This window comes from Lissotriton vulgaris, chromosome 3_2 (assembly GCF_964263255.1).
Source record: "Lissotriton vulgaris chromosome 3_2, aLisVul1.2, whole genome shotgun sequence".
In the NCBI taxonomy this organism is placed as follows: Eukaryota; Metazoa; Chordata; class Amphibia; order Caudata; family Salamandridae; genus Lissotriton; species Lissotriton vulgaris.
Genome location: NC_141690.1, coordinates 302,025,335 through 302,043,743, shown reverse-complemented (window position 1 = coordinate 302,043,743; position 18,409 = coordinate 302,025,335). Strand labels below are relative to the sequence as shown.

The 18,409-nt window shown below is 44.2% G+C and overlaps 1 protein-coding gene across 1 annotated transcript in view; it reads left to right on the top strand.

Moving 5' to 3' along the window:
• The window catches only part of ADRA1D (adrenoceptor alpha 1D), a 295,229-nt gene extending 277,145 nt beyond the window's left edge, over positions 1-18,084 (top strand). Inside the window, exon 2 of the mRNA XM_086964588.1 lies at positions 15,601-18,084. Within this exon, the coding sequence (XP_086820714.1) occupies positions 15,601-16,163 (563 nt within the window). The 3' untranslated portion in view covers positions 16,164-18,084. The remainder of the gene's footprint in view (positions 1-15,600) is intronic.
• The last annotated feature ends 325 nt before the right edge of the window (positions 18,085-18,409 follow it).

The window sequence follows — 18,409 nt, the reverse complement described above, 5'->3', positions numbered from 1 at the left end:
CTTCACAGTACAATTATATGTTTGTGTGTGATTGAGTCTATATGTGTAACTGAACTGTATGTAACATATACGTATTGCTATACAATGATCAGTGGGCGGCGCGTAAAGTCACATATAAAGGTTTGCCTGTGTGGGCATTTAATGTGAGACTGCCTTCCCTGCCCTTTTCACATGCTGGCTTGGTGTCTCGTGCTCCAAAACAAGTCAACCCCCACCTCCTCCTTTGAGCGTTGCTGAACTACATGTAGCCCTTTCTTGTCTCTATTTAGATTCTCCCATCTCTTTCTGCCCCTGTCTGACAGTCAATGTAATCCCTCTCCAAAAATGCACAGCTAAAGCATCCAGTTAAAGTATAGAGAAATAAAAGGGGCCCTCCCTGTTTAGACCTGTTAGGTTCTGGAAAAGCCTTTGTGCCAGAATTCCTGGCTCAAAGCAAGGGATTCTGTGTTTACCTTTGTTTCACAAACTTCTAAATCCCATTTTGCTCCAATGTCCCAACTGCAACACAGCAGAGAGAGCTCAGGGCCCCTGTCAGGGCATGCCCTGGCCTGGCAGTTCAAGCTGGACTGTTCCCATTGGAGTAGGGTCAAGACTGATTTGCATATGGCAGGGTCCAAACTGAGGGGATGTATGACGTTACAACGCAGGCTATTACAATGCCTGCCTTTACAACGCGGTTTTTACATCGCATTCCTTTACAACGCATAGCGCTTAGAGGTGCTGGATAGTGAAAAGTTTAATTTTCTATTCCTACTCCAGTCCCCATGGACACTAGGGAAGGTGTTGGATAGAAAATTAAACTTATTCCCTATCCTAGAGCGCCCCCCAGCGCAATGCGTTGTAATGGTTTGCGTTGTAATGATCGTGTTGTAATGGTAGTGCGTTGTAAAAGTTTCGTTGTAAAGGCTGTTTACCAAACTGAGGTGGCATGGTGTGCAAAATGATGGGCCCAAATAATTACCAATGGCTGAAATTTATATAAGAATTACATTCATCACTTTTTTGTATACTTTAGTGTGTTACCCTAAGTGAGATCAAAAATGGTCAAGGATATAGATCACTTGTGACTCATTTGTTCATTTTGAGTTTTCTGTAACTATTTGTTTTACATGCTTGTTATTATTTTCCTTGTATACTGCTTTTCCACATTGTAATGACACCCTTTATTTGATCAATAAACTTTTTATGAACTGAAAAAAAGGATATAGATCACTTAGCCAGAGACCACCTTCAAGCCAGATAGCCAGATTTATATGCAAATTATCTCAAAACATCATGCCTGAGCATTATTAAAGCTCAATACTATGCCAAGGCTTCCCTTATGCGAGGCGAGAGAAGGGCAATATCATTTCAAGAATATCCAAACTATGCAGTGCCCCATTAGGAACAGGCCACCAATTTACTTGGGAAAATCACACATATGATAAGATTGCCCTCATCAAGTCAAGCAGGTACCAATAGGTCAGAGACAAATTTATGTTAAGAGCGGCAACAAGGGGCGTCTTTAAACCAGGGCCACCATTATGACAGTGGTTGCCTTATTTATGCCCCAAATTCCTACAGTATATCAACTGATCGGCAAGATTAGTCCAGGGTCAGGACCATGACAGGGAAAGAACCAAATACATCACATACATCCACAAGGGGTCAACGACAACGCTATTATGCCAGAGCCATCATTATTAGCATGGTGGGGGGGGCAGATAAAGCAAGGACTACCATTAGACAAGAAAACAACCTACTAAAGGTCAAAGAGGCACCAAGTCCCTCAAACATATAAATGCATACACTCACAAACGCATTCACAAACATGTGCATACACACAAACACATACACATTCATACAAAGACATGCACAGGTTCTCTACTCGTCACGCTTCCTTTCCATCTTGGCGGACAGCAGTGCTGCAGGTGGCTTTCTTGTTCCACTCCAAGGTCCGCTTACTATTTACAGACTGGAAACTGTGAACAGCTGTGACAGCTGGAAGCAACTATAGCTGACAGCTTTGGTTTGTCCTACTCCGGTTTCTAATTATTTTAGCTATCTCTTAGACTGACAGGCAGACCCAGCAAATCAGCTCCACAGGTGAGGCTCAGGATGCAGTTAGAATGCTACCCAGAGGGATTGCCAGTATTTCACACTATTTCCAAGTATTCCACCCATCACTGTTTTTTTTGATGTAACTCCCTAAGTGGTCAAGGGTATGCCTTGAAATGGGTCACTGGCTCTCTGTGACATAGGATCCAAGCTGTACCTCATTGATAAATCCTAATGAGAGTGGTACCGGTCCGGGGTTACCTGTGCTCTCATCGGGGTAGACTTCTCCTGGCAGTACAGAATGGAGGGTACCATGAGAAATAGGGTCAGTACTGAATTGCATGAGGCAGTCCCTCTTGCCAGTAGGTTAGACTATGTAAAGCACTATTCCCATCCATTGTTGTGTGTTTCATAGAGGATTTTGCATGCATAAGAGTTTCTGCATACACTAGGGTTGATTGAGGTTAGGCTGCCGGTTTTTAGATGAACATTCCATGTTTGAGTTACAAGCAGGGAGCATGTCAGTAGCTAAATGAATGCCCTGACATGTGTGGATTTGGGGGTCTCCTTGGAAGACCACCCAAAGGTGCAGGGTCACCCTATTGTCCACAGGTCTGGAATACAAAATGAGACAAAATGAGACCAACACTGGAGCACGGATGGAAAAGATATTTATTGCACTCTCATAAGAGAGAAAGCATCAGCAACAGACACCCATAGATGTCTGAGGAGACAATCCACTGAGTACTTTGGTTCTGCAGCTTATATACCCTTCATCCCCACCCTGTTGGTGCAAGGAGAACAATAACAAAAAACAAGAATTTACACAACAAGCAGTGGTCAGTCTGATAAAATCCGCAAGTGATAGCTGTTGGGACCCTGCAGGGCATAGGTGAAAAGCATCATTACACAAAAGTAGAGGTCAATCTGAAAAGTCTGCAGATGGTAGCTGTTGGACGCCTGCAGAGCATAGTGCGCAGGGTGAAGACGATAAGCATCTGGGAAATTCACTGTCCGACTGGTTGAGCATGAGTTGGTCAGTTTGAGATGGTCAGTGCTGAAGTGGTGAAGGGTGCAGCACAAAATGGCAGAGTGAAATGCAAGATGACAGACATACTTTACCACAGAGTAAAAAATGGCTGAGCGAGTGTCAAGATAAAGAATACATTTTCCACACATTAAGCCACCCGCTTAGCTGAAGGCTATCCATGTCTAATAAAAGTACTGCCTTTTTTAGGTCGAGCAGACCTACCCTCAATGCGTGAGCATTGAAGGTGTCTGCTTCAGACCTATTGTGGCCCATATTTAGGAATGTGGACAGCTACCAGACGCGCGCTTTGACAATGTCAGATTTCACCTCGGGAGCTCGCGTCTGAGCTGCGCTTGCGCGGTGCAAAGCGGTGCAAAGCCCTTGCTCACACACAGACACAGGCAGCCCCCACCCCTCTGCATGCACGCACGCACACACACACACAGGCGCGCGCATGCACACGCAGGCACACGGCACACATACAGGCACACGGCACACTATCCCCCGCCTCTCATTCCCTCTCAATCACACACAGTCACGCATGCGCACACACATTCCCTCGCGCACACACGCGCGCACACACTCCCCCCCCTCCCTCCCCTCCCCCACAGGCATACACACAGGCATGCACGGACTTCACATCAGCCCTGGGCCCCACTCACCGACTGCGCTCTTCCGGCGGGGCTCCTCTCGCGCTCCGCTACTCACGGCGCGGCGCGTCTCCTCTTCTAAATCGGGGCTCCCTCAGGTCAGAGGAGCCCCGCAACAGGCGCCACACTCCTCCTTCTCCCCGGCCCCCTCCTGGGGACCCGGGCTACCCCGGACCGGCAGGGCGCTCCATGCGCCGGCAGCTCGCGGACCTCGGGAGGCTGGACTTCCGGTCGGCCGCGAGCGGATTGGCCGGCCGACCAACAGCATCCGGGTCGCCGCGGGCAGCGCGGCGGCACCCTATAATATGAACTTGTTTTGTATATAGTGGTATTGTAAAGGACTTTAGGCTGCATGTCTGCAATTCCTAAGTGCTATGAATAACGTATTAATATTACCGAGTATAATAACATTTCATTTACACGCATGAAAGAAAAGTGTTTTCTACCAGAAGTTGCACTCCTGACCTAAAGATCGTAGCATATACTGGTTGTTTAGTATGAAAGGAGTGGGCCACATCTGCAAGTAATTATTTTGTCATGCCATATTCCAAATAGAATTTGATAATTGCTTGAGCTCTCCAAAGTAAAATATAAGTCGCAGGTCATGTGCTAAGTAAAGTTCGACAGGGGCTGACAAGTAAATAATATCTGGTTTCAGTCTCAGCCTTTATTTTGTAACCTGCTGCTCACTGTTCTAAGGGCGCAGGCCAGGCTGAGTCGGCTTGCTCTGGGCTTCTCTCTCAAAGACTTCCCCTCCCACACACAAACTCGACTGAGAGGTGTTTCTTAGCTTCATGCTGCTTTTCTCACATCTCACTCACCCTGACTAAAGCATTTGCAATGCAATAGGTCTCGTTGTGCCTTTCTGCCCTCTGCACCACCACATTATCACTCAGCACCACCACAGCACCACTCAGCGCAGCCACCACAGCACCACTCAGCGCAGCCACCACAGTACCATTCAGCGCAGCCACCACAGCACCACTCAGCGCAGCCACCACAGCGCCACTCAGCGCAGCCACCACAGCGCCACTCAGCGCAGCCACCACAGCACCACTCAGCACAGCCACCACAGCACCACTCAGCGCAGCCACCACATCATCACTCAGCGCAGCCACCACAGCATCACTCAGCGCAGCCACCACAGCACCACTCAGCGCAGCCACCACAGCATCACTCAGCGCAGCCACCACAGCATCACTGATTCAAATATGTTCTCTCAATGTTTCAAGCTTTATTACAAATGTCACAAAAATATGTTAATATTTCACTTCTGTTCTTGGATTTTCGTCACAATAAAATACACTGAACATAATCTTAAACGTTATTTACAAATGTTTAAGCTATTGCCATTATAAATTACAATCACTTTTATTTAAGTATTAATTATTTAAAAAAAATAAAAGCAATTGTTATTTGTAATATCAATACATCCAAGTCACGTAAATACAAATCATGTTGCATACAAATTCTATAGGTGTCACATTTGCGAATGTTATAACTATTGGCATTGTAAATGACAAAGCTATTAATTTAGCTATTTTTAAAAACACATAAATAAAAAAAATTGTCATTTACAAGACCAATAGCTCAAACTTTCCTAATGCGAGACCTATTGCATTGCAAATGCTTGTTTCTTTATGTCTACATTAGTGTGTGGGTGTGTGCTTCTGAGCTCGTATACGGGGTGTATACATTATGTATAAGTGTGTGTTCATGTGCGTGTTTGTTTGATTATTGTCTGGGGGCTGACAATTTATTGGCACCCCTGTTATCTAAAACCACTCCCCCTTGTGCTTCCTCTGCCATGGCGCGTTGCCTCACTTTGTCATCATCTGTTCATTAACCGATTTGCTATGCATTAAGCATTAGTGTGCTGCTGTAGCCGGTCCTCCCTACTAAATTCCCCATTCAAAGTCTTAGGATAAGGCTTCAATCTTTGTTTGGAGGAATCTAAGCAGAGCCATGTCGGATTAGTCCTTTCTTTATATTCCTGGCTGATTTTAAGCAATTTTTGAGAATTGAGCAGGGGGAATGAAGTCCTTCATCATTGTGGTATCAATCGATAACCTGCAACCTATCCAGATTCAGAAGTTGATCTGCTCCAAAGTAACACCACTTAAGGAGAATTATAGGTGCCTTCCTGTAGCATTGTGGGACCAAGTAACTTCTGTCTCTTCCAGAGTAATAATTCAGTGTGGTCCCTTCACTTCCCAGCTCCCGGTGTAAGTCCATCACCTGCTTGCTTGTCGATTTGTAGTAATGGGAGATTTTTCCACTGATCCACCAGCCACTTGTAGTATGTAATCTGGTAAAGAACACTGACCAGTAACAAATCCTTAGGCAACTTAGAAGTCCATTTACTACTATGTTTTGATGCTCAACACAGAGACGATTTCTAACCCAGTTCACCCACACCTCTTAACACCCCACTCCAACAATGTTCAACTTGTTTGTAAGCCTTCTTTATGGAATAGTGATAAATAATATATGGCTGCCTAAAAAGGCCAGTTTCATTGCTTTACTCACCCTGTCAGAAAGTTATTTAACTGTTGTAATGTAACATGGATATTCACAAGAACCATCCTTAAAAGGATGTGTACAGAAATGATAAATTTGTCAAAATCATGGTGCTTTCTTTAGAGATGACTAACTGCAGTGTCCTTGCTTTTTGTCTCATTGAACTAAACAGCCTTCACTAGTACGTTGGTGGCAAGACCAGGGGGCATATTACCAAGCCTGGCGATATTAGATTATCGCCGCTTTAGCCGCCGTTTACGGCCGCTAAGCGGCGATAATTATATCGCCCTATTAGCAAGCTGTCGCTAACTGATGTTAACGACAGCTTTGAGGCGATAGCAAGCGGTTTGGGTCCCGCTTTCCATGTCAGCGATATTTATCGCTAATGATGTGCAAAGTGGGCGTACCCAACCTGTTAGCGACTAAAAACAGTCGCTAACATCGTTATCGCCTATTATCAGCGCAGACGCAGCGATGGAAATATTCGCGCTAAGCGCAAATATCTCCAAAAGCTAATGACGGCTCAGACCAGTTCTTAGCCATTATATCCAATGGGAAGTGGATATTATGGCTAAGACCCTATTGGTGTTAATGTGTGAATATTGCTGTATTCTCAGCGATATTCACGCATTTCGCCGCTATCGCCGGGTATTTTATCGCTTTAGAGATAAACGTTGCTAATAGCACGTTATCTCTGCGATAATATCCGGCGATGCTTGGCGTTAAAAATAACTCACTAAGCCCATTTAGCGATAAATATCGCTAGTTGTTGGTAATATGCCCCCGGGGTTTTCTCTATAGCAGCCACAATTGCAGTGTTATTGTTAAAATGGTTAAATCTGTGTGCATTTTCTATACATGTCCATACTTACTTACACTGCAAAGAATCTGGTCAAAAGTAGTGTTTTTTTGTTATCATTTATTCTCATTTTCCTGGAGCATTTGCCTCATTAAACATTTGCTTTTCACAGTAGGCTTTTACTTGCACAGTGGACTCATATGTATGATTCTATACCCTGAAAGGTTCCTTTGTGTACAGCTCAGCGGTACAAATGCTTTCTCCCATAACTTTTTTGCTGTGGGTGGTTTAAGATAATGTACTGTTTCTGGCTAATGGTCTACTGTAATGGCTTTAAAAGGCTGTAGAATGGCTCAGTCAAAGAGAACTTACAAAAAAATAGATTTTGCCCAACGCCTGTGACATTTTGCCTCAATGTACAGCTGCATTGGCTTATCTCTTTCTCTCACAACATGTTTTTTTTTCTCTAAGGGATAATACTACTTTAGTTATCGTTGAAGTATTGTCAGTATTAATTTGTAATTTATTTATTCACGGGGATATTTCTGAAGGATTTCCGTCGCCCTTGTGCTGCACAAGGAGGCCCAAGGGTGAGGCTAAATCTAAGTCATATTTATCAAGCCATGTAAGGAAATCCGTAATAACAAATTACAAATCACTGCCTTGCGTCACTCTGCCCCAGGGAGGCGCTCCGTGGGTGGATGCTTACACATCCACCCATGGGTTTTTAGCGCAATCCCAGATCTACCAACTATGGTAAACCTGGGAACGCGTCAAAATGGTACAACTCCCCAGGGGAGGGGGACAAGAAGAAATATGTTTGTTTCTCCTTGTGTTTTGATCTTTCTATGCATACTGCAGAATGCAGCAAACGTAAAAATAGGAAAATGCCTCCGGGGATTGTTTTTTAGCAGAAAGGTGTCCCTTCCTCCTTAAAAACTATCCTGCTTACAAAGCAGGCACCCTTGCACCGTTGCAAGGGTGAGAAACATGCAAACCCTCCCCGGTCCGGTCTGAGCGCGGAGCTACGGCGCTCAGACCAATCACCATGCTGCATTGCAGCATGGTGATTGGTCAGGGGAGGGAGCTTGGAAGCTTCCTGGTTTCGGCTCATGGCGGCCCTGGGCAGGGATCGTAGGTAGGGGGCCCCGGAAGAGGGGGTCCGGGCAGGGTGGGGAGCAGAGGCCAGTGAAGAGGGGGGGGGGGGGATCAGGGTGTTTGGAAGTGGAACAGAGCCGGAGGCCGCCAAATCCCTGCCAAGGGCCGCCACGCAAATATGTATCCATCCTCAGAGGATTATTTTATTAAGGATATATATTGGCGTGGTGGCCCCTGGGGTTTGGTGGCCCTGTGCAGGTGCACAGCTTGCACATGCCTAAGGCCGCCCCTGGTTTCGGAGAAACGAGGGAAAACACAAAGGAGGGGAGGCGTCTGCGGACTTGGTGAGAATGTATGTACTTTTTTTTGTTTTGTAATTCCCCCCAGGGTGACCCCTCCCTCCCCCACTTTCGTTCCCTACCAGCCGCTAATGTGAAAGGTACACATAAACTGACAATTTGCATAGACTTTTAACAATCTGGGAATTCTAAAACTAAAATAGAAAAATATAGAAATAATTGCAAATTGTATATTTTCAATTGATACGTGACCTGGGCAACCGACAGGACTAAGTTCATATTTGGTGGAGATGCATGGGCATCTAGCTCAAAACATGGGTATCTGAAGCTGCACCTGGTTATTGAAAGCTGTTCTCAACATGTGCCCGAAGTAGAAGGGCACAGACGTCAGTGCATGGCTGGGGAGGGGGTGGGGGGGAGGTTGAAGGGGAGCAGTTATACATGGGCCGGACAAAAAAGAATTAACCTGGTTAAATGAAGCTATTTTTAACATATGTTATTGATTTATTGGTATGCAAGGCTGAACATGGGCATGCAAAGAAATGTCTGTTAACACTGTGAAAAGATTAATGTGAGTATTTGATGAAACCCGCTTGAGAGCGTTCAACAGATGTATGAATTTGCATACCAACCTGTCTCTTTTCTTTTTTATTCCCACACGCTGTAATACCCTAGTTGAGAACCTTCATACACAGTACTGGTGATGCCTCATGCATTTTGCATGGGCAGTGGCCTGCCAGACCTCAGCTCCCACACCTACCCCTGAACATGGTTCTTGGCAAACGTGTCACGCTTTGGGCCTCCGTCTCTGATGATCCCGATTCTGTGAATTACATTTACCTTATCTGAGGTCTGTAGAAAATCTTTTCATGAGGTCTGGCGCTTCCCCAGTAGACTGGCTGGGTGGGAGACCGCGGTACTGCTGCGGTGGGCTTGTTTTCTTGTAGGGGTCGGGTCCTTCAGCATTGGTGGCTCCCAGTGCAACAGTGTTTGTTGGCGCCCCTCCCCATGACCTCCGACAGCACAGATTACCACCCTCCAAAGGTGCCCTCATCTTTTCATAGCCCTTTCTCACATTTATTTAATTTCTTTTATAGCACTATTCATCTCAAGTACGGTGTCAGAGGGAGCACTTTATATCACACACACTTAAACAGAGACAATGATTTATAGTAGTGTGTAAATCAATGTACAAGACATTTTGCAGTGTTGGATTAACATGTAATCCATACTAGTAGCCAGTGCACGCAACGAAATTCATTTGATTAATTTTTATGTTTACTTACCTGTATTTGTCCGTATTCTGTAGTTTCCTACCCCCCCCTGCCCCTCCCCCTCCCCAAGTCACCGCCCGGCAGCACCCCCACTACTGACCGCTACTGGTTGCAAATTGTGCTTTTCGGAAGGCACATTAAACCTCATTGCTATGATGAATGAAAAGTACATTAATCTCCAGAATTATCTTGGCATCATTATTATGCTCTGAAAACTACTGGGCGCACAAAGATCTCTGCAGCATGCGCCTTAGCACTGCAAGATATCTTAAAATGCAGAACCTTTATGACCCACCTAATTAGAAGTCAGCAGATATAGTGCAAAAGAAATGGTTCTTCTTCAACATCCATCCTTCAAATAATAATACAACAAAGTCTGCTGATCAGTAGGTGCCCCAATCTTAAAAACAATGAGATGCAGATTGGCAGTGTCCTGTATAACTCTGTTTATTATTGTGTAATCATGCCGCAGAGGGTGGTCCGGGTTATTGGGTAACGGGCATGGGTGATCTCGATGCAAGTTGTTCCTGATGCAAGATGCAGTGGTGCTACAGGGCTCCTCCATTATCTAGTCCAGAGGAATGGGTTGTAGTTTAGGGAGAGGGCCAGAAGAATGGGAAATGGGACCTGTTTTTTTTTATATGAAAGAAGCTCTGGCTTAAAAGCTGAAAAAGATCTGGACGAAATATAAAAGCATCAAGGAATCTGGTTGAAACGTTTGAGAAATCACATATAACTTTTTCTTTATTTTTAAACAAAACTGATAAAATTGCAAGATTGAGGGTCTTATTACGAGTTTAGCGGTCCATGAGCCGCCGTACCCGCGGTCCGACCACCGCAAGTTCAGCATTCTGACTGCCGTTATAACAAGATGGGAAGATTGCTATTGCAAAGACTGTGATGGAACCACCGACACCACCAGCACACCGCAGACCGCCAAAGGTGTAGGGTGGAAACAGAAGATCTGGACTCAACTCAACAAAAGCGATAGTAGAATTCAAATCCATGCATGTATGGTCTGTAGTCTGGGCTTTGCATCAAAGGGCTGCATTGGGCAACCTTTGCTGCCTTTATACTGCAGAACATACCAGACAATTGGATTACTTTTAAACTGAACCACCTCCTCATATCAGTAGCTATTTGACCTGTTGTTTTAGATTTTACCTGCTTTTTCAAAAGGAAAGACTCTAATGCACTCAAGAGTGACCAGGATACAGCTGTTGTGCACATGATAAATAGGACAGAACACTGCAATACAAAAAGATAAAAAAGAAAGTGAGGCATACATACACAAACTAAACTAACACGAGGCACCTGAGGAGTAAAACAAAACAAACGCTAGGAAAGCAAAGTTGAGTGCGAACTGATACAAGAAGCAGGAACCATACAGCGCATAAATGTTGCTAGGCAAATTGTTCATTCCTCACTGTGCTTTTATAGTCAGAGAACATTTCCCACGCTACCTTCTTTCTGGCCTGTGTCTCCTGAGTCCTGCCCCTAATCTGTGCTCCAAATCCCACAGGCCTGCTCACCACCTGTTCCATGGACCAAACACTGCTATAGCCTTCCAATTACTGTGTTTCACTGGCCACTCATTTCCTAAGTTTCCAGTAAAAGGCAGCTGGCTCTGTCGTGACATAGAGTGAATCCTTAGAAAGTTTCTTTTTTCAAATCAGTAGATTTTATTACTTCCTTTAACTTAGGCTGCTCTTGCTGTGGTTTTCTTGGCTACAACCAAGAAAGCCTTATGAGTGTAAGTAGGCACTCTTCAGGAGCTTAACCTAAACTACCCTATCCTCCCTTAAGCCATGGAGTATCATCCCAAAAATATAGTCAAGCAGACAATTTGTCAAGAGTGAAGAAATCTTTTTTTTAATGTATTTTTGTACATTTCAAAGGGGACCCGATTCCGGCATATTCTCATGTCATGCAATGTGTATACCACGCACCAGGCAGACACTAGAAGATTAAAACTCACTTACAACTTTAATAAATGGATATTTTGCATGAATATCACCAATCTTCAGATATAATCATTTGAAGGTTGTTAGACCTATCAGCCTTAGGATTGTCTTACCCAACCTTTTTGACTTTCTCCTCCATTTTTGTTGATCATATTTTGTGCGCCTTAGGACCCTGTGCACTTTATGATTGACTAGCAGCCCGCCCCAGCGTTGCCTGGGGCAGAAGGGGCCTGGGGGCTGCATTTTTACCCCGGGGCAGAAGGTGGCTGGGGCAGCATGTTCTTGAGGGTTGCACCGCCGCCTCCCGCCTCCCGCCTCGCCTCCCGCCCCGACTCCAGCAACATACAAATTAAGTTAAGAAGCAGCCTGCCCGCCCGCCCGGCCCGCCTCCCGCCTCCCGCCCGGACTCCATCAACATAAGTTTTAAGTTAGCGGTGCACCCGCCGACTCCCTCCCGCCTCCCGGCAGCATGTTCTCGAGGGTTGCACCGCCGACTCCGCCCCGGCCCCGCCTCCCGCCCAGACTCCAGCAACATACAAATTAAGTTAAGAAGCAGCCTGCCTGCCCGCCCCGCCTCCCGCCCGGACTCTATCAACATAAGTTCTAAGTTAGCGGTGCACCCGCCGACTCCCTCCCGCCTCCCGCCCCAGCAACGTACCTCTCACTGCCACTGCTCCTCCGGTTCTCGCAGCTCCTACCGGCGCTGTTGTCCTCCGCTCTTCCTGGTTGTGGTCAACGCCGCTCCTCCCCTCACGTCGCTCATGTCGTCGCCGCTCCTCCCCTCACGCAGACGTCGCGGCCGGCGCTAGTTGCAAGGGACTACTTTTTTTAATTTATTAATATTTTAAAAAACGTTTTATTTTTATTTTTATGTAGCCTATGTCCTTCTGCTTGCCCTGAGGTTTTCTAAGATGTCTTGGGTGTGTGGATTGGCGCAGTAGTTCCCGAGTTTACCTTGCCTAAAGGTGCAAGTTCTCTCTTTATAATAGTAGTATAGATAACTAGTGCTAAAGTGCTTGTGCTGTCTCCTTTAAACATCCTAAAATTGGTCCACACCCTTTTGATCCATTTAATTTCCTTGTAAATCCCTACTAAAATGGAACTACATGTACCTGTGACCTGTTAAATAAAAAAGCTACTGTGTGGCCTGCAGCACTTATTGCACCACCCACTTAAGTATCCCTTTAAACCATGTCCCAGGTCTGCCATAGCAGCATGTACGTGCAGTTTCGACCTTGCAAACTAGACCTTTGGCCAAGCATAAGCTTTCCTATTTCACACATATACATAACCCCTAGGATAGGCCCTATACAACCCACAGGGCACGGTGCAGTATATGTGAAAAGTTGGACATGTACTTTACAGTTTTACATTTCATGGTAGTGAAAAGCTCCTAAATTTGTTTTTCACTCCCGTGAGGTCTACCTCTCCCATAGCATAACTTTGAGTTGCCTTATGACTAAGCCTGGGTGGAGTTTGTAGAGTTTTACTACACGGAACTCCGCGAAGTGCCAGAAAAACTCCGCTATGCTCAGTGGAGTTTCACCATTGGCGGAGTCTGTTAAGTCGTGCTACTCACACTTATTTTTAGCACCAGGAGTTTGCCCCACACTGCAAAATCAGCGTGAACTGCACTACTCGTCACACAAAATGGCGCTGCTGCTTTCTGCTGCTCGACATTCTACTCAAGTGACAGCTTCCTCAACGCAAATGGCAGATTTCTCAATGCGAGCAGTTGTCACCTGCCATGACCGCCTGTGATGAGAAATCTCACCAGGAGGAGGTCTAGCAAATTAATTTTTTCCCCAAGTGCTCACAACTTAACATTGGTGAGCCGCTCGAGATTAAAAACTCCGGTCTGCGTCACTCCGTGGAGTTTTTCGGAATTCCGCACAGAGCGCGGAGTGGGCAAAACTCTGTGAACTCCGCCAGCGTAGCGGAAATCTTCACCCACTCATACCACATTTAATAAGTGTTAACTTTTGATTGGGAAAAGGCAAACCTTTCATGTTTGTTGTCTAAGTAATTGTAATTTAAAACCCTCTTAATTGTAAAGTTGGATTTTAAATTACAATTTAGAAAATATCCCTTTTAGAAAGTTACCATTTTTCTGCCCAGATATTTGGTCCCTGCAGCCTGTCCCTGGGTCACATGACAGGGTATAGTTACCAAATGGATCTTGTTTATTCCTCCCAGACAACCACACAATAGAGGGATTAGGTGTGCCTTCATCAGTCATCGACTGGCAGGACAGAGGGTGGATCTGAGCACAGTCCCAGTTGCACTTGTCACCACTGCATTGTTCATTCAATCAGCATGGAGCCAAGGCAGGGCAGGGGAAACAGCAAACTTCATGGACTTCAAAGGGAATTCTCCAGAAACTTCTCCTACTTCAAAGTTGGCACCAAATATAAATATTGGACCCCCAAACCTAACAATTCAGTAAACTTGTGGGTTTGCAGATACTACAGAAGAAGGACTGCTGTTCTGCTTTGCTGCCAGGAATGCTACTCAGCTCTACTGCTACTGTGCTGCTTTGTTGCTTGCTGCACTGCTTGCTGAGAAGGAAGATTGGACCTACATCCCTTCATCCAAGGCTGAAATGACACCAAGGATCAGCAGACTGACCTCCTGTTTTGCGCTTCAAGAACATAACAAGCTCCAAAAGCTCCCTGAATCTGCCCAGCTGACCTGCTGCCTGGACCTTCAACTAGACCTGCCTGAGCCCCACTGGTCCCCGCTGGAGTAAGTTACTGACCCCCAGGAGGAGGCCCTCAGGTTCTGGGCCCTTGATGTGTATCAGTTGAGCTCATCTCCAAAGAAAATGAGAAATCTTGAAGTTTTGGGCTCATCGCAAAGGTGAACTGGCCCATTCGCACCAAGATCTTGCTGCCTAACCCGTCCACCAATGTGAATTTTCAACAAACCTCTTTGTTTGAGCCAGAGTGTCCACCAGCGACACCCGAAATATGCGAGATCAGCCCTTCGCGCTACAGCATCAACAGCTTGTTGTTGTGCTTGAGTAGGGTTTCCCTCCCCTGAAGCAGTAACCCAATTTCCAATAAGGGTGTTACAGCACTCTGTTTGACACCTTGGAATGTTGTATTTTAAAGGCATGCATTAGATGATATTGATTCATTTTGGTTGTAAATTATACTTCATTAGAAACCCTGAGGTTTACTTGACTTTCCTGGCTTATTAGCAAGCAAAACAAGCTATAAACAAGACAAAGATTGTCGATATATGCAAAACTAAATACTACAAATCTTGATCAATACATATGCGCACTCTGCCAGTTCATATCATTTACATTTTGTCCACATAAAGAGAAATATTTTAGAATTATGATATATTTTAGTAATATTTTTCACAATATAGGCTATGGAAAACTTAAATTGGTATGGAATGTATTGAATTTAATCTTTGGATTAAATATCCTTCTGTTGTACTTTACACTAACTCACTTGAAAATTGTGCTGTGAACAAAATAGGAAATGCATTGTCTAAACATGCACCCTGGGTGTGAAATTACTTTAATTTGCTGTAGCTGAACAACAATGTAAATATGCTTTTGAAAAAGTCAATATTCATTTAGCATGACCATAATATTTTTGTACCAAATGTGGTCTTTGAGGGCCAAATTTATTCCACTATTATAGGATATCAATACAAGATAAACTTACCGAAGTAAGTAAGTAATGTAACTGGGAATCATTTACATCGTTAGTATCTATCTTAAAAACAGGATGTGTAAATTGAAATTGTGCACTCCGATTCTAGTACAATTCACAATTGTGCGTCAATAGAATGGAATATGTAGCTAATTTGTTGATAGATGCTTATCCACCGTGATGCTCCAAATCTGTACAATATTTTCTTTGGGCACTATGAAATCTTGTTGCTCCATTAAATATTTTCTTTTCTTCCAGGCTCCTTCTTTCCATCTTTGAAGCCTTCTGACATGGTCTTCAAGGTGATCTTCTGGCTGGGATACTTCAACAGCTGCTTCAATCCAATCATTTACCCCTGTTCAAGCAAGGAGTTCAAGCGAGCTTTTATAAGACTGCTCAAGTGCCAGTGCCATAGACGACGTAGGCCCCTTTGGAGGGTCTACGACCATCAGTGGAGGACTTCTATGACCAGCTCAGGAAGGGACTCCAATGGGGAGCTCCGGCCCAGGCTCACGTCGAGCAACAACTCTTTCATATTTAATGCGACTCTTCATGAGAGGATGGCCAAGAGACAAACACTCAGTTTCAAGCGGTGGAAAATGTTCTCATCATTCCATAGACCTTCCTCCCAGCTGAAGGAGAAAATGAACAACATTTCGAACAAAATCAGGAGCGGCTCCAGCAAGGGCTGCGTGTGCGCGGCTCACAAGACTGAGGTGGAGTCGGTTTCAATGGGCATACCCAATGACTTCACAGAACATATGGATTACCAAATGTACGAATTAACAGAGCATTGTGGACTTCGAGAAACAGACATCTAAGTCCATGAACAAGGACATTTCTATTTTCATGTGTGGAAAGTGAACTTATGATCAGTTCATCTTCAATTGTCAGACTAGTGACCTGGCAAAGTTATTAATTCCAGCAAACATTCCGTCTGTGGGTATTATTATCCCACTCAAGTAGGTAAATTACATGGTACATGTAAAAAGCATATGCTTTATGAACAAACATTATTTCTGGGAACCCACATTTTTATCATTTGCATCATGTCTGGTGCTGTAACCCTTGATGTGAGGTGTCCCATCTGCTGGAGATGTTGGTATGTCTCATCACACCTGGGAATAACTGAAACATCCATCAATTATATAATATTTTGAAATGGTAAAAGATTGATCTGCCAACTCAAACCACTTGTCATATAGCCACTCTGCTTGGCCGCGGTACCATCCGTGTCAGTCCATATGTGTTTGTTGACCACCAAGCTAGCTGTAAAACAAGAGAGGTTGCAGGAAATAGGACTGAAACATTCCCTGTTTGTTGTAAAAAGAAATCCAAAACAAATACTTAAATGATGGCCTTTTAGAAAGCGCTTAGCAATGCAAGTGAATACAGAAGGTATTCTTCTCTATCTTGTGAAATTTATCTTTTTTGAGTGACCATTTTTGTTGACATATGAAGATGTTAGGTCACTGAGACAAACACTATTGAAGGAGGACAGATTCTCACTGAGTCTTCAGTAATATTTTATGTTGTTTGCCTGATCTGCTACTTGTCAAATGCAGAGCTTGGGGGTGAAAGAGGAGGGGGATATAGAAGGAAAATACAAAGAGGAATGGCGACAAAGTGACTTCATGACAGAGAGACTCAGAGTCCAATATGCTGAAGCATTATGGGGGTTCACTTGATTTAAATGAAATGCAGGTGAATCCATTTGAGTTAGGTGCGTTGCATGCATCTAATTTAAGTGGATTCAGTTCATAACACTCCAGATCATTTCAATTTATTTAAAGTACCAGACCTGCACATGCTATGTCCCTGATGAGATGGAGTCATCTGTTCTGCATAAGATTAATATTTTGTTATCCTTGTTAGCAATCAGAGATGTACGTTTTGGGGTTTCCTCTAAAAGGACAGATGGACTCCAAGACAGAGCAAGTCTTTGTAGTTATTGCCTCAAAACATAGATACATTCATCACTTACCAACATTGAACAATGTGTTGCCTTCTGTTTTAAATATGGTGAATATGTAATAGTGGCCTTGTCTACATATGGCTCCACAAAACCCTCATTATTATAAGTTAGTAGATAAAACATTCACCCACAAAAAGGAAATGATTAAAAATGTGTGTTTGCATGTGTCCACACTGTGACAAAACATCTACACAGCAACATTGTGAATACATGTGAGAACTCAATAGTACACACGCCTTACAGAAATACATATAAATTATGACATGCATACGTTACACCTACACATATGAATTATTTACACCGGCTTGGTGAATTCACGACACATACTGACGTATATCTGCAGAACATAAACATGTCCTACCCCATCCAGGTGAGAACATGAAATTCGCCAGTAAAAATGATAAACTCTTGCTTTTATTTTGATTGTTGTTCCTCTTCCTAGTCTATATAATGCATAAAAGGCCAAAATCATGGTCATGATATTTAATCAGTTACATAGGAACTCCATTGGCCTTCAATGAAACAAGAAGCCCGATTTAGGAGGCCTTCAAGTTAAAACCCTGGCTGGTGAGAGGCCAAAGTATAGGAGTTCAAGAGACTACTTGAAATCAGAGTAAAAAGCACTGAGCTCCAGCTCAGTGAATTGCATGGCGAGGAGGTGATGCTAAGTTGTGAGTAAGAAGCTTTATGAAGGAGTTGGGAACCCCCTCTTGATAGGGGCAGAGCTATTAATAGTGCAACAGGTGCAGGGGTTCAGGGCTTTGCGGACGCACCCCCAAACATCTTAAATGGGAATATTCAGAGAATATTCACATACAATTAGCCCACAGAGAAAGGGTTGTTCCTCTTTGAACTTTACTATTAAGCAGTTGGGCATTTCTGGCCTGTTCGCAAACGGATTTGTGAGTATGTAAAGAAGTACGGCGGGTGTAATACTTCAAGGACCCCAAAATGATGTTGTGATTTTACCCCAAAGTTCTCATGGGAAGACACAGGCATCAGTACCAAAAATATAAACTGACCTTATTAAAAACTTATTTTATGTTGTGCTTTATACTGCGTGTCTAACCGATGTAAGATATGATGTGAATT